The sequence below is a fragment of the Mastigoproctus giganteus genome, chromosome 5 (assembly GCF_048544385.1).
Source record: "Mastigoproctus giganteus isolate SK-2022 chromosome 5, ASM4854438v1, whole genome shotgun sequence".
NCBI lineage: Eukaryota > Metazoa > Arthropoda > Arachnida > Uropygi > Thelyphonidae > Mastigoproctus > Mastigoproctus giganteus.
In genome coordinates this window covers 96,287,413-96,303,129 of record NC_143579.1, presented here as the reverse complement: position 1 = coordinate 96,303,129, position 15,717 = coordinate 96,287,413, and the positions used below count along the sequence as shown (strand labels likewise).

The 15,717-nt window shown below is 36.7% G+C and overlaps 1 protein-coding gene across 3 annotated transcripts in view; it reads left to right on the top strand.

Annotated features, from left to right (window-relative positions):
* Gale (UDP-galactose 4'-epimerase) overlaps nt 1-15,717 on the top strand; it is a 292,156-nt gene that overhangs the window by 59,992 nt on the left and 216,447 nt on the right. For all 3 annotated transcript variants that reach the window (XM_090373357.1, XM_090373355.1, XM_090373356.1), the window contains exon 3: nt 8,520-8,638. In XM_090373357.1, the coding sequence (XP_090229483.1) occupies nt 8,520-8,638 (119 nt within the window). The remainder of the gene's footprint in view (nt 1-8,519; nt 8,639-15,717) is intronic.

Here is a 15,717-nt window from a genome sequence, read left to right as displayed (position 1 = left end):
ACATCCCCTATTATCCTGGCGTATCGGAATGACTTGTTAGGATTTTGCGTTGCCATCATATACGATGTGTGCAACTTCCGGGGAGGAAATTACAATCTATTATTTCTAAGGTGAAAACACCTGTTCCTCCTTTCCTACAGAGTGGTTCCGTATACCGCATTACGTGTCCAGATAGTGGGGGGGGGGTGTTATGTAGGTGAGTCTGGTAGAGGATTGAAAGATCTGGTTTCTGAGCATGAGGTGGCTCTACAAACTGCTAATTTTGAATGCCCCGCAGTCGCCCAGCATTATTGGGTTGAGCAGCACAATCTTGATCCCCAATGGGATATTGAAATCATCGATTATTCACGTGATTACCGCCAGCACTCATGGCTTGAAGCACTGCACATAGCCACCAATAATAGTACTATGAATTGCACGAGGGGAGTACACTTACACTCTGTTATACAATGTACTGTATTACAGTGTGATGAGTGCTAGCGATCATCACGTGTACGTAATTCTGCTCTATCGACACCAGACTCGTGATACATGATCATGCCCAGCTGACTTTTGCTATTGTAGCCATCAATATATACTGAAGTATACCATTCACAGACTAGCTGATGAAGAGGCACTTCGCTTTGAAAGCTACTATGTATTTTAGGGCTTTTTTTATATTATATTTTAACACATATCTTATTGTGTTTTAATGCTTTTATCTTATTTTATTTCTGTTTTATCTTATGTAATATCATTTTTATTTTAATAAATTTATTTTTACCAGTTAGTCGGTCGTCGCAAGAAACTTGGATGATATAATGCAACCCGACGCACAAGGCCTGTTTTCTAGTGTAATGAATAGGTGAAATCTTATGTGATCTCAGCAAATTCTGAGATCACATAGATTTCACCTATACATATAGAGTTCACACTGTGCACTCATTGGATCAGTGACTTTTGTAGTTATACCCACCTGTTCATTAGTTTTATATGTTGGAGTTTTGTTTTTGCTGCTCTGGATATTTTTGTAGCATGGAAGGTTTCACTTTTAGTAAATTGGGCAGATTTTAATGAATAAAAAGAAAAAAAATTTTTGAGTGAAGAAAAATTAAACTTATTAAAAATTTGAATGTGAAAACCAAAGAAAAGAAATGATTATACACATTCTGTTAATATTTGTTTGTTTTACATGATTTATTTTAAAAAGCATTCTACAAAGATGAGTAATAAGGAACTTTTTTAATCGTTCAATAAGAAATTTAAAAAAAAAACATGGTTACCCAATAAATTTATTTTTTGATTGTTGGTTTGGTTTTCACTTTCCCTTTAATTTTGTTTATTTATTTATATGCTGGGTATCTTCTTGAGCCATTGGCCAAAATTCGTCATGATGACAATAGTTGTAAACCACCGGAAAACACAGCTGACTTTTTGGATGAATGCAAAACACCTAGTTGTAGTTACAGGGTTGTGTAATGCTTAAAATATTTTAAGAAAGGGTCAAGGAATACCCACATAGAGGAACAAGGTAAGAGCTAGGTATCCTCTTATGTCATTAAAAATGTGACATTGTGAATTGTAATTACTTTGCTGTTGCGGATGATTTCTGTGTGTTGCAAATAGCCATAATATATATGGAAAGCAAACCAACTCAGACAATAGGAATGAAGTATGCCCAATTTTCATATGTAGAACAACTGCAATTGATATTAAAAAGTAATCTACTGTTTGGAAATTTTTGAGCAACAGCCCAAGGGAATATGCTACTTAGAGGAACAAATGTTAAAAGCTTAGGCCGTTTGTAAAAATTTGATACTTAGTAATTTCTGATTAACACAGTGGGTTACAAAAATTTGCCATGAAAAATGGCCATAACATAGTAAGAGGGGAAAATCAGTTCTGATGTCAGGAATGAAGCATATCCAACTTTCACATTTAAAATAGCTCAGATTGAAATTAAATAGTAATTCATTGCCTTTAAATTCATTAATAAAAGCCAGATATCTACTTATGCTGTTGGTAAAAATTAGCACTAGCACAGGCATATGATGCAAGAAACCAAGCTTATACAGCATCAGCAAAAAAAAAAAAAAACCCTCCCATTTCACCCCCATCCATTCACTACAGAAGATTGTCCGACTTCCTTGAATTTATTTAAGCTATCAACTTCCACAATGAAAGATGGAAGTTTGTTACATCAATCAACTACCCCCGCTGGCTAAATGCAAATTTTTGCACATCTGTTCTACAACTGTCTTTCCTCAGTTTGAATTTATGCCTCATCAGGTGATTATTCTGAGCAAGAGGAAATATCCCATCAGCATTGAGCCTGCTCAAACCATTCAAGACCTTATACACCTCAGTCAGATCACCTCTCAGGTGCCTAGTCTCCAGACACTGCAGTTTGCAGAACTTAAGCCTTTCTTGGTAAGAGCACCCCTTTTTTCCCCTAATGAGTCTTCTTACCTTCTTTGTATTCATTCTAGCAACTCTACATCCTTCCCAAAAGGAGGCCTCCAGACCTGTATGCAGTACTCAAGGTGTGGCCTGACCATTGCCTTTTACAAAGGGATAATTAGTTCCTTATCCCTGCTAGCAAAATTCCTATAAATCATTGATAACACCCCAAGATCTACTCTGGCAGCCTATCTGCACTGCTCAGAAAACTTCATATCTCACTGCACAATTACCCCCAGGTCTTTTTCATTCTCCACTACCCTGGGTGTAGTGGTAGAAATGTACCACACAGTTGGTACATTTCTTTGGGGTTACTACTACCCATATGCAGTATAATGTTAAACTTCAGTTGCCACTTTTCAGCCCATCTGCTCAACTTTTCTAGATTCTGGTGCAGTAGCACACTGTCATTAACAACCCTGCCAACCTTCAACATTAAGCCTATATCTACATCAATATCATTGATAAATATACAAAACAACAATGGGCCCAATACTGAACCCTGGGGGACTCCACTAATAACATTAATCCACAAAGAGCAGTGTCCATTGATTATCACTTCCTGTCTTTTCCCACTCAACCATCCTTTTATCCATTGTAGCAACTTGCCCTTAATACCATACTTCTCCAATAGTCTTCATGCGCAACAGTATCAAAAGCTTTCCTGAAATGCAAGTAAACGATATCAAAATTATTTTTTGCCTACAGTCCTTTGTGATCACATCATAGTATTCAATCAAATTGGTCAGCTAGATATCCCCTTAACAAACCCATGCTGTGTCTGAATTGTTACTGCAGTCATGTCTAGATGATCCTACGTTTTTTAACCAGTGACTTTATTTTCCCCAGAATAGATGTTAAAACACGAGTAACTAACAGATCTGTAGTTACTCATGACTCACCTTTCATCCCCTTTGTGAATTGGAGATACATTTGCACATCTTGAGTCCATGGGGACCTCCCCTTATTCCAAGGATGTTCTCATAATTATGGCTAAGGGTTTGTTTACTTGCTGCCTCCTTTAATATAACTGGATAGATCCCAATCACTCCAGGTGCCTTTCTTATGTTTAATTTCAACAATTTCTCCTCCTCTTTGCTCTTAGTTATTACAAAATCATTTGGCTCCCTCTTAGAGTTTAATAAGCTTCTGTCCTTCCCTTCCCTTCCCTACAGAATTCTTCATGTGTGGATGTAGATGCAAAATACTCATTCAGTTTGTTAGCTTTCTGAGCAAGATCATCAACAGTTGAACCACCGATATCAAGTGGACAAGTCTGATTTATCTCCTTCCTTCTAGAGGTTATATAAGTAAAGAAGACTGCTGTTTTTCTTGGCATCCTTTGCCAAAGATTACTTGTAATCTTCCTTCGTTTTGCCTAACCTCTTCTGTGACTTGATTACAGATTACCTTATATGTATTGTGGGTTCTGTGTCACCTGATAATTTATATACATCAAATGGATTTTTCTTCTCTGCCACAAGTCTCACTAGTTCATCTGACATTCATTTGGGCCTAAACCTTGAATGGTATTTCTTAGTTGGCATGAAAATCCTACTAGCTTCCAAGGTTAATTCCTTGAATGCTTCCCATTTAGAATTTTTTGTTAGTAGTATCATCAGTTGGTCTCACTGTAGTCACCTTTACGAAAGCAAAAACCCTTTCCTTTACTCCTGATCGTAGTTACATCTTTAAGTAAATTCTACATCAGTAGACTATGATCACTGTCACCTAGTGGTTCCTTTATCTTTAAATTCTTAATGCATGAATAATCATTGCTGATAATCAGATCAAGAGTATTACTTCTTCTGATTGCCTCTCTAACATGCTGCTGTAGAAAACAATCATCCATTAAATCCACAAAAATCTTGCTAGTGTGCAATTGATCAACCCACAAGTTCCAGTCAATATCTGGGAAGTTAAAATCCCCATTATAAGACAATCTGATTTACTGGCCCACTCTATTTCTCTGTATAGTTGTTCATTGTGCTCATCAGAATCAGCACATTATAGCCTTAGTTGCTAATGCACCAATAAAATCCAAACTAACCAAATCATCAGAATCATTAGTCCTGTAACACAGTCCTATCCTTATTTTTGCTTTCCCAGTGATTATTTCAGACCAAACTGACTCAACATTACACTGTCCATTAGTGTCCATCTGGATGCACTGCCTTAGATTTTGTGTTTCTTAACTAACAACATAACCCATCCAACGTTCTATCCTGTCTGTTCTTTCTGTACACTTTGTATTCCCCAAATTCCAATTCGGCACTGCTTATATCTGTGTGGCACCACATCTCTGATATCCGAACAATATCCTCCTTTGATGTCTTGACCAGCACTTCAAATTCATCAAATGTTTTTACTATACTCCTAGCATTGATGTACATGCAAGTAGTAGTAGTAGTAGTAGTAGTGGCATGTGATGCAAGAAAGTAAATGTATGAGCTTATGCAGCATCAGCCAAAAAAAAAAAAAAATCACACCATTCCCTCCAAATGCCTGTCCAGTTCCAACTTAAATTTATTCAACCTATCAACTTCCACAACGACAGATGAAAGTTTGTTCCAGCAATTAACCACCCGCTGGCTAAAGGCAAATTTCCGCACATCTATTCTACATCTGTCTTTTCTTAATTTGAATTTATGCCCCCTTAGGTTCGTAACCTGAACAAGTGGAAGGATCCCATCGGAATTCAGCGTGCTCAACCCATTCAAGGCCTTATATACCTCAATCAGATCACCACGCAGGTGCCTAGTCTCCAGCCACTGCAATTTGCAGAACTTAAGCCTCTCTTGGTAAGAGGATCCCTTCATTCCCCTCACCAATCTTGTTGCCCTTCTCTGTACACGTTCAAGTAAATCTACATCCTTCCTAAAATGAGGCCTCCAGACCTGTACGCAGTACTCAAGGTGTGGCCTGACCATTGCCTTATATAGAGGGATAATCACATCCTTTTCCCTGCTAGCAAAATTCCTATATATCATTGACAAAACCCCATGACCTGCCCTGGCAGCCTGTCTGCATTGCTCAGAGAACTTCATATCTGCCTGCACAATTACTCCCAGGTCTTTTTCATTTTCTACCACCTTAAGTGTAGTACCACACAGTTGGTACGTTTCTCTGGGGTTACTTCTACCCATATGCAGTACTTTGCATTTGTCAAGGTTAAACTTCAGTTGCCACTTCTTAGCCCATCTGCCCAAATTATCTAGATCCTGTTGCAGTATCACACTGCCATTACTGTCATTAACAACCCTGCCAACCTTTGTATCATCTGCAAACTTCGACACTAAGCCTGATATACCTTCATCAATATCATTGATAAATATACAAAACAACAGTGGACCCAACACCGAACCCTGTGGGACTCCACTAATAACATTAGTCCAAGAAAAGCAGCACCCATTGATTACCACCCTCTGTCTTCTCGCACTTAACCATCCTTTTATCCATTGTAGCAACTTACCCTTAATACCATTCTGCTCCAATTTGTACAATAGTCTTCCATGCGCAACAGTGTCAAAAGCTTTCCTGAAATCCAAATATATGATATCAAAATTATTTTTTGCATCCAGTTCCTTTGTAACCACATCATAATATCCTATCAAATTTGTCAGACAAGACTTTCCCTTAACAAACCCATGCTGTGTCTGAATTATTGCTGCAGTCTTGTCTAGATGATCCTGCAATGCATCTTTAACCAGCGACTCCATTATTTTACCCGGAACAGAAGTTAAACTAACTGGTCTGTAGTTACTCGTGTCACCCTTCGATCCCCCTTTGTGAATTGGGGATACATTTGCACATCTCCAGTCCGTGGGAACCTCCCCTGAGTCCAAGGATGCTCTCATAATTATGGCTAAGGGTTTGCTTAGTTGCTTTGCCGCCTCCTTTAATATAACTGGATAGATCCCATCCACCCCAGGTGCTTTTCTTACGTTTAACTTCAACAGTTTCTCTTCCACTTTGCTCTCAGTTATTACAAAATCATTAAGTATCTTGCTACAATTTGATAACCTTCTGCCATTTTCAAACCTTAATAATTCCTCATGTGTGAATGTAGATGCAAAATACTCATTCAGTTTGTTTGCTATCTGAGCAGGATCATCAACAGTCAAACCATCGATGTCAAGTGGACCAATCAGATTTATCCCCTTCCTTTTAGAGTTTATATAAGTAAAGAAATCCTTGCTGTTTTTCTTAGCATCTTTTGCCAAGGATTTCTCGTAATCTGCCTTCGCCTGCCGAACCTCCTTTCTGACCTGATTACAGATTAACTTATATCTGCCATAGGCTTCTGAGTCGCTTGATAATTTCCAGGGTGCTGCTCATTCCAATAGAAGCAGTGCAAGAATCACTTTCAGCTTTGCCTGTGGTTAATCTATTAGTCTGTTAATCCCTCCAAGCTAGTTGTTTTCCGACCCACCTAACATTGCCTTGATAGCATCAGCAAATATTCTTGCACCCTTTCTATTTACGTGTATCCCGTCCCTGTAGAAGCAGTCTCTCCTGTTAACAAGTACAGACCAGGCTGAGAAAAATTCTACCCCATGAGCCTTGCACAATCTATCAACGGCCGAATTGATTACAAGGCTCTCATCATATCCTCTCTCCTGTCATGTCTGGCCAGAATTACAGAAACTTTCAAATTTTACTCTAACTCGCAACTTTTTTTTCAACATTTACCTGTAATTATTAAGTAATTCCTTAGATCTCCTACACTTAATGTCATTTGTGCTAATATATACAAGAATATCACCTTTTGTGCTCTTAAAAAATATCTGCTGTACCATGTCATCAACTTTTGCCCCCTTTCAGACATATCCGTTTTGCACAAATTTTACACAATTTTTCATTGCCTACATTGATTAGACCGGGGTTCGAGCCCGTCACCACCAAATACGGAGGATGCGGGAAGGTCAAGGAATGACCACCGCATATCCCCGGAGCAATATGGCCTTAGTTGCTAATGCTCCTAAAAACCAATTAACAACAACAACATTGCCTACAAGAACAGTGGGCTGTAAAAATTTGTAGTGAAACACAGTTGTAACACCTTCAGAAAAAGAATTAGCTCCTGCTAGCAATTTGCATCATAAAACTCAGCATACTGCTGGGTTTTATAGTGCAAACAGGGTCATTGCTTATTAAATATAGTAAATATTTAATATTTACTATATTTAATTAAATATTGGAATTGCTTATTAAAAATAAAAAAATATTTTTAGTTCCTGAAGGCAATAGCCTTCAGGAACTAAAAATAAATGTCATTTATTGAATAAGCCAATAAAATTACACAAAAAAAATTTATTGTTGCTTATCAATTATGTTGATAGCCAGATGGACAGAGCAACTCTCTCTCTCTCTCTCTCTCTCTCTCTCTCTCTCTCTCTCTCTCCCTCCCTCCCCCCCTCCCTCCCTCCCCCCATAGAGCACATGACAGGATCTTGAGATTGACATCATATTTGAGGTGGCATCGCATATTCGTATTCTACAAAAGGTTATATTCGAAGATTAAATAAATATTTGAAATAACCTTCAAATATTTATTTATTTATACTCTAAATATACTTTTATGTTATTGAATTTTGTTCATACTCACGATCATCATAATTTGTGTTCTTTCAGTATGCTGGTAAAGTTAAGATAACATTTATAATTAATTCAACATATAAATAAAAGTTAATAATGCAAAGAAATTTAGATGTTTTTAATTCTCACAGATTTTAATTAGTAGTGGACTACCCAGTATTATAACACAAGGTTGATTGACAGTGGCTTGTGTTGTGGATTTTGCCTTATGCATAATGTCAAATCCCCAAATTAGCTATAAGTTTATGTAAATTTTAAAGGCACATCATCTATAAGTTTATTAAACTATATGTTTCAGCTATGTAATTATCATCATTGTATTTATATCATTGTATTTATTCTTAGCATGAAATTTTGTTAACGCTTAAAAAGGTTGGTGTTGTATTAATGCATTTGTTACTAATAGTGTAAATATAATGTTATTATTCTTTCCTAGCTCTTTTCATAAATAATTTTAATATATATTTTTTAAATTTCAATAGGAAAAGATAGGGTTATGCCAGAAAGCTTACTTCGAGTTCAGGAATTATCTGGAAAGAGTCTTGTTTTTTATGAAGCTGATTTACTGGATAAGGAGAAGTTGATCTCTATCTTCACTAAGGTTAGATATTTCTGAAGAACATTTAAGTAATATTTATGTTTATTTTTCTTTAAGTGTATTTTACCTCAGTAACTTAATTGTTCAATTTTATTTTATTTCATTTCAAATTTTGCATAGTTTGGATTTCAGTAATAGATATTACTAGTGATAGGCAGGGATCAATAACTTTGTTCTGTATATAGGAATTACTTTCAAAGCTCAGATGCTGGGATTAAAGTAAAAATTGCTGTTGTACTTAAAAAAGGAAAGGTCATATAAAAGGAATCATAAGGAATTGAAGCAAGATCTTTAATGTGGGTGTGATTGGAACCCAGAAAAAAAAAAAAAAAATAGGACACTTCACATTGGTTAAGATATATTTATTAAATTGAAATACAGTAGGAACTCGATTATCTGGACCTTGATTATCCGGATTGCACAGGACAAATAACATAATAATATATTATGTTATAGAGAAAAATATATAGTGGATATTGTGTTGTGCAATGCATGGTATAACAGGTAGTACATGTGCCAGTATGGCATGTAGCAATTTAGCATTCAGAAATGCACTTGTGTGTTTTGTGAGTGGGTATTTTTTCATTTGTGAGTTATGAAAAAAAAAATTTGTTTAATACCATATGTCACCAGAAAGAAAACACGTTGCACATTAATTGATAAAACAGCAGTAATTGAGGCCTTCAAAAGTGGTGAATCGGGACATTTTTTGGTTGAGAAATATGGAGTTGGCACCTCTACAATCTTGGACGTAAATCAAAATAGTGAAAGCATTATAAAATTCTGTAATCTTTTTTTTTTTTTTTTTTTTGGCTCCTGGGTTGCCAGGCAGGCACTTTACCCACCCAGCTAGCCCGGTCGGCGATTCTGTAATGTGATGAACAAGGATAGCAATGTAGCATGTAAAGTTATGAGAAAATCTGAAAATGAAGAAGTTGAAGAGGCTGGTTATGTGTAGTTTATTCAAAAGTGATCTTCTGGACAGCTGATATCTGGTCATTTATTATGTCAAAATTGATATTTTTTAATACAAAATTAAATGGAGATTCGAATTCAAAGAAAGTTCCAGTTGGGTCAGAAAGTTTAAGGTGTGATATGGTGTTAGAGAACTTGTGATTTATGGAGAAAAGCTTTCTACCAACAGCAAATGCTTTTGTAGAAATATTGAAGTTGTTTGTAGAGGCAGAAGGATATGATGAAGTCTTTATTTATAAAGTTAATGAAACTGGTTTAAACTGGAAGCACTCCATAGCCAATCATTAGACTCACTGTGAAAGTACTACACCAGGGTAAAAAACAAGCAAAGAACATGCATATGCGTTTGTGCCAGTTTAACTGGCAGACACTGTTTGCCGTTGTTTCTTATTGGAAAGTCGAAAATTCTTAGATGCTTCAAAAATGTAAGTCTCCCAGTTACTTATGATCATCAAGGAAAAACATGGATGAATAGTGAAATTTTCATACAATGTAATAGAAAAGCATTTATTCTGGAAGTGAAAGAATATCAAAAACTAATTGGTGAAGAAGGTTATTATTGTTGTTTGTTATTTGGTTTTTAGGAGCATTAGCAACTAAGGCCATATTGCTCCGGGATATGCGGTGGTCATTGCCTGACCTTTCCGCATCCTCCGTATTTGGTGGTGATGGGCTCGAACCCCGGTCTAATCAAGAAGTGTGTGCTACGCACTGCTGCTCCTTCCCACCTGGATACGGAGGCACCTAAGGTTATTATTACTTGATAATACACATTCGCATCTGCTGATAGAATGCTTAAACCAGATTGACAAAATGGTTATGGTTAAATTTCTTCCACCAAATGTTATATCTGTAATACAACTGATGGATCAATATGTAATGGAAACACTAAAATGCCTGTATCGAAAACAACTCCTTTAACAGGTCTTATTAGCTGATGATAATGATAAGGAATCTGTTATAAATTTCTTTAAAAAAACAACTTAAAGAACTCTTGCTACAAGTTAACAGAAGAATTGAATTCTGTAGATACCTCAACATTGAAAAGTCATGGAACAAAATCTTCAAAGGGTTATTGAGAAGTTATCTGATGAAAGTAACACAAATAAAAACTTTAAAAAAGTCATCAAAATATTAAAACAAATTTCAATATGCAGAAAATGCAATGAAGAAGATGTCAGGGTGCGGTTCATTTGTGAATTTAATTATCCTTTTGTGAATTTTCAAAATTTGGATTCCAAATTTTGAATGATGATGAAATAATTGGATCCTTGTCAAACATGCAAGTAGGAGAACAAGACCAAGAAGATGATGGGGAGGAAAATATTGGTTCTTCACATTCTGAAGCTTTTCAATGTTTAGAGGTATGAAGTGGTTTGAGAGGTGGGAAGAATATGACAAAAGAGTTTTTGTTTGAAAAGGTTTGAAAAGGAATGAAACTTTTAAACAAATGTCAATAAGTATTTGTTAAAAAAACAATTATTTGCTTTATGTATTTGTGTATGTATTACTATTACATAATTATTTATTTATTTTATTATGCAATTTGTATATTTTTTAATAAACCATTATATTTAAAAGAGTAATGGCCGTTACACACCTTCAGGTATGCCTGTATCATCTACCGGAGCTTGTAGGTGATAAAACTGCACAGTTATTTTGACCTGCACAGGCGACCGGAGGAAATATGAAAAATCATTCTATTTGCCTGAACCAGAGTCGCCTGTGCACATTGCTACACACACACACACTCTGGCAAACTGGAGCGTGTGTAGCGATGGCAGGCACACTGCCAGATTGGGGGATTTTCCTATTCGACTATCATTAATAATTACATCAATTCTATGAAAAAAAAATTCACTGTTAATTTTGTCGCCGATTAATAAAAAAATTGCCTGGATTAGAAGTAAATTTTAACTTTTAAATATCAGTGTCAATAAATATAATTTATAATAACAGCAATAATAAAATTCATTACTATATTATTTTATTAAATTTTAATAAATCTGAGGAAATTTTTTTGAGAATTACTGCAATTCATTTAACAAGTTCATATGTGAAAATACACTTTTTAAACCATTCTTTGCCCCATATATTACGTTTTATTTTACGTTTAAAACACTTTTGCAAATAATAAGCCAAATATTGCTAAAACGTCGTCTGTCGATGCCATGGTCAGCCTACTGAATGAATATGACAGGTTTACCAGATGGCGTGTGGATGCACTACGGGCATCCGGTAGACCTATACAGGCTGCCTGCGCAGGCATACCTGACAGGTTTACCTGAAGGTGTGTAGTGGCCATAAGAGATTACCTCAGTCTTTTGCATAGAATGCTTCCAGTCGATGCTCTCCAAATGTAAACGAATAAAATAGAATAAAATAAACAGATAAAAAGATATTAATAAATTCTCTCACTCATAGAGACATGACTGATCCGATGCACAATGGAATCGAAACCGAGAGCCCCAACCTGACCCTGAACACATCAAACCAACTCAGGAAAAACCATGAGTGCAAGAAGACATTCTGTCAGAATAATTAAAATAGTTAAAGTCAGAAAACTTTATACTAGAATAATTAATGAAAATTACGATTATAAAATTTGGATAAACATGTTGCCATACAAATTAAATGAAATTCACTGTATTTTCCTCTTTAAGCAGACAACGTTTTTCGACTATTCATCTTGATCACAGGTTGGAAATAACGCGAAGTGTGTGTGTTAAGTTCTTAAATGGAGAGATTATTTGTATTGGTGCATGCGTAAAAAAAGACCAGAAATCCAAAATTAGGTAAGGACGTTGCATGCTGATAGAATTTGAATGAAGCTTCATTTCAAGGGTCTCAGCTATCAATAATTTTATGTTGTATGTTTGAGATTTCCACTTCATTAAAAAGGAATACATGACCTTCATTGAGGGCACGAAATTCCGATGTGTTTGTGTGTGATGTGCGGACCGAAGAAGCATGTTGTTTCACGCATAAGTCGAGTACACCGAGTCGATCCTTGATATGATGAATCGCACTGACCACAAGAAATATTGTTACAAGATCATTTACTTATATTGAAAGAAAAGGAAGAACTGTGTGATTTTTCAGTAAGATTTTTTACAAATCTTATAAAACATTATATGCATTAAAATTACATGTAAAATGTTTTTTTTCCTTGCATCCCTGTTTAATCTGGATAATCGAGTTTCTACTGTATACATAGCTGTTAAAATTTTAGAGGGATACCACACATTCCCTCCCTCCCTCCCTCTCTCTCTCTCTCTCAATTTAGGGCTAATCAGAAGAAAGTACTTGTACTTACATTCCTAAAAACAGATCATTAGTATGATCAAAGAAATTATCACAGTAAATAAAAAAAGTTTAATGAACTTTTTCTAAGTTATTTTTTGAAAGCTGTTTTTTCTAAAAACAGCTTTCAAAAAATAATAGTCATACTAAAAAAAAATCAGTCATATTAAAAATATTAACATAGCTGATATAAGATTGTAGTTCACATTTGGTGATCAGTTTTTGAGTGTCTGTGAGGAATAATGGATGCATCAAGACCTTTCAGACTTCAAACATGGAATGATTGTAGAGGCAAGATGTGCAGCTGCCAGTATCTGAACATGATTAAGTGCTCTCATTCTGTGGTGTCACAAGTCTAACATGACTGGCTTAACAGTGATCAAACAATCAGCCAAAGGTCACACAGGGGAGAACTATATATGGTTGATGCCTTTGGTGAGTACTGTATGTCTCATATCATAACACAGAAGTGATGCAGCACATTGGCCCAGCTAATCACCTAGTACAACATAGGAAAGCAAGAATAACATCCAAATGGACTATGTGGGATTGGCGTATCAACTCATATGGGCAGTGGCCATCACATCCCATTCTTACTGCAAGACACAAGAAACTGCACCTTGTATGGGCATGTTAGTACCAACACTGGTCCACCAGCATGTGAAAATATGTCACCTATCACCTGGTCTGATGAATCCCATTTCTAGTTCCATCATGCATATGGCCATATCTGCATTTGGAGAAAGCAATATGAAGCCATGGCACCTGGATACATTGTTCGTTTTTGTCAGGCTGGTGGTAGTAATGTTATGATTCGGGCATTGCTTTCGTAGCATGCTCAGGGTTCCCTGATTACCATTAATCAATGGCTCAATGGGAATGCCTACCTTTCTATCATTAGCATTAGCATTAGTAGAGGCATTTGATGCAAGAAAGCAAGCTTATGCAGCATCAGCCAAAAAAAAAAAATAATAAATAATAAATAAATAAATAAAAAATAACCACTTCCACTTCACCCCTCTGTTCGTTTGAAATACCTCTCCAGCTGAGCCTTAAACTTATTTAGGCTATCAACTTCCACGACAAGGGATGGAAGTCTGTTCCACCAAACAACCACCCACTGGCTAAAGGCAAATTTCCTCACGTCTATCCTACATCTGTCCTTCCTCAATTTGAATTTATGCCCTCTCAGGTGATTATTCTGAGCAAGGGGAAGAATCCCATCAGCATTGAGCATGCTCAAACCATTCAAGGCTTTATACACCTCTATCAGATCACCTCGCTGGTGCCTAGTCTCCAGACACTGTAATTTGCAAAACTTAAGCCTTTCTTTGTAAGAGCACCCCTTTGTTCCATTCACTAATCTTGTTGCCCTTCTCTGTACTCGTTCCAGCATCTCTACATCCTTCTTGAAATGAGGCCTCCAGACCTGTATACAGTACTCTAGGTGTGGCCTGACCATTGCCTTATACAAGGGAATAATCACCTCCTTATCCCTGCTAGAAAAATTCCTATATATCATCAACAATACACCATGAGCTACTCTTGCAGCCTGTCTGCACTGCTCAGAAAACTTCATATCTGCCTGCACAACCACCCCCAGGTCCCTTTCATTCTCTACCACTGTCAGTGTAGTACCACAGAGTTGATACGTTGCTCTGGGGTTGCTGTTTCCCATATGTAGTACTTTACATTTGTCAATGTTAAACTTCATTTGCCACCTCTCAGCCCATCTGCTCAACCTTTCCAGATCCTGTTGCAGTAGCATAGTGTCAGTAGTGTCCTTGACAACCCTGCTAACCTCCGTATCGTCTGCAAACTTGGATATTAAGCTTGATATGCTATCATCAATATCATTTATGAATACAGAAAACAATAATGGACCCAATACTGAACCCTGAGGGACACCACTAATAACATTAGTCCACGATGAGCAGTGTCCATTGATTACCACTCTCTGTCTTCTCCCCCTCAACCACCCCTTTATCCATAGCAGCAATTTGCCTCCAATGCCACACTGCTCCAATTTGTGCAGCAGTCTTCCATGTGCAACAGTATCAAAAGCCTTTCTAAGATCCAAGTATATAATATCAAAGTTATTCCCTGCATCCAGTTCTTTTGTGACTGCATCATAGTATCCAATCAAATTGGTCAGGCAAGACTTCCCCTTAACAAAACCATGCTGTGTCTGAGCTATAACTGAAGTCTTGTCTAGATGATCCTGCAGTGCTTCTTTAACCAGTGCCTCCATAATTTTCTGGGAACAGAAGTTAAACTAACAGGTCTATAATTACTTGTGTCGCCCTTTGATCCGCCTTTGTGAATTGGGGTTACATTTGCATATCTCCAGTCCATGGGTTTTTCCCCTGAGTCCAAGGAAGCTCTCATAATTATGTCTAAGGGTTTGCTTACTTCCTTTGCTGCCTCCTTTAATATAACTGGATAGATCCCATCCACCCCAGGTGCCTTTCTTGTATTTATCTTCAACAATTTCTCCTCCACTTTACTCTCAGTTATTACAAGATTCTCTAGCTTACTGCCAGAGTTGAATACACCTCTGGCATTCCCCTCGCTGAATAACTCCTCATGTGTGAATGTTGATGCAAAATATTCATTTAGTTTGTTAGCTACCTGAGCAGGATCATCAACAGTTGACCCATCGATATCAAGTGGACCAATCTGATTCATCCTCTTCCTTCTAGAGTTTACATAAGTAAAGAACTCTTTGCTGTTTTTCTTTGCATCCCTTGCCAAAGATTTCTCGTAATCTGCCTTTGCCTGCCTAACCTCCATTGTAACTTGGT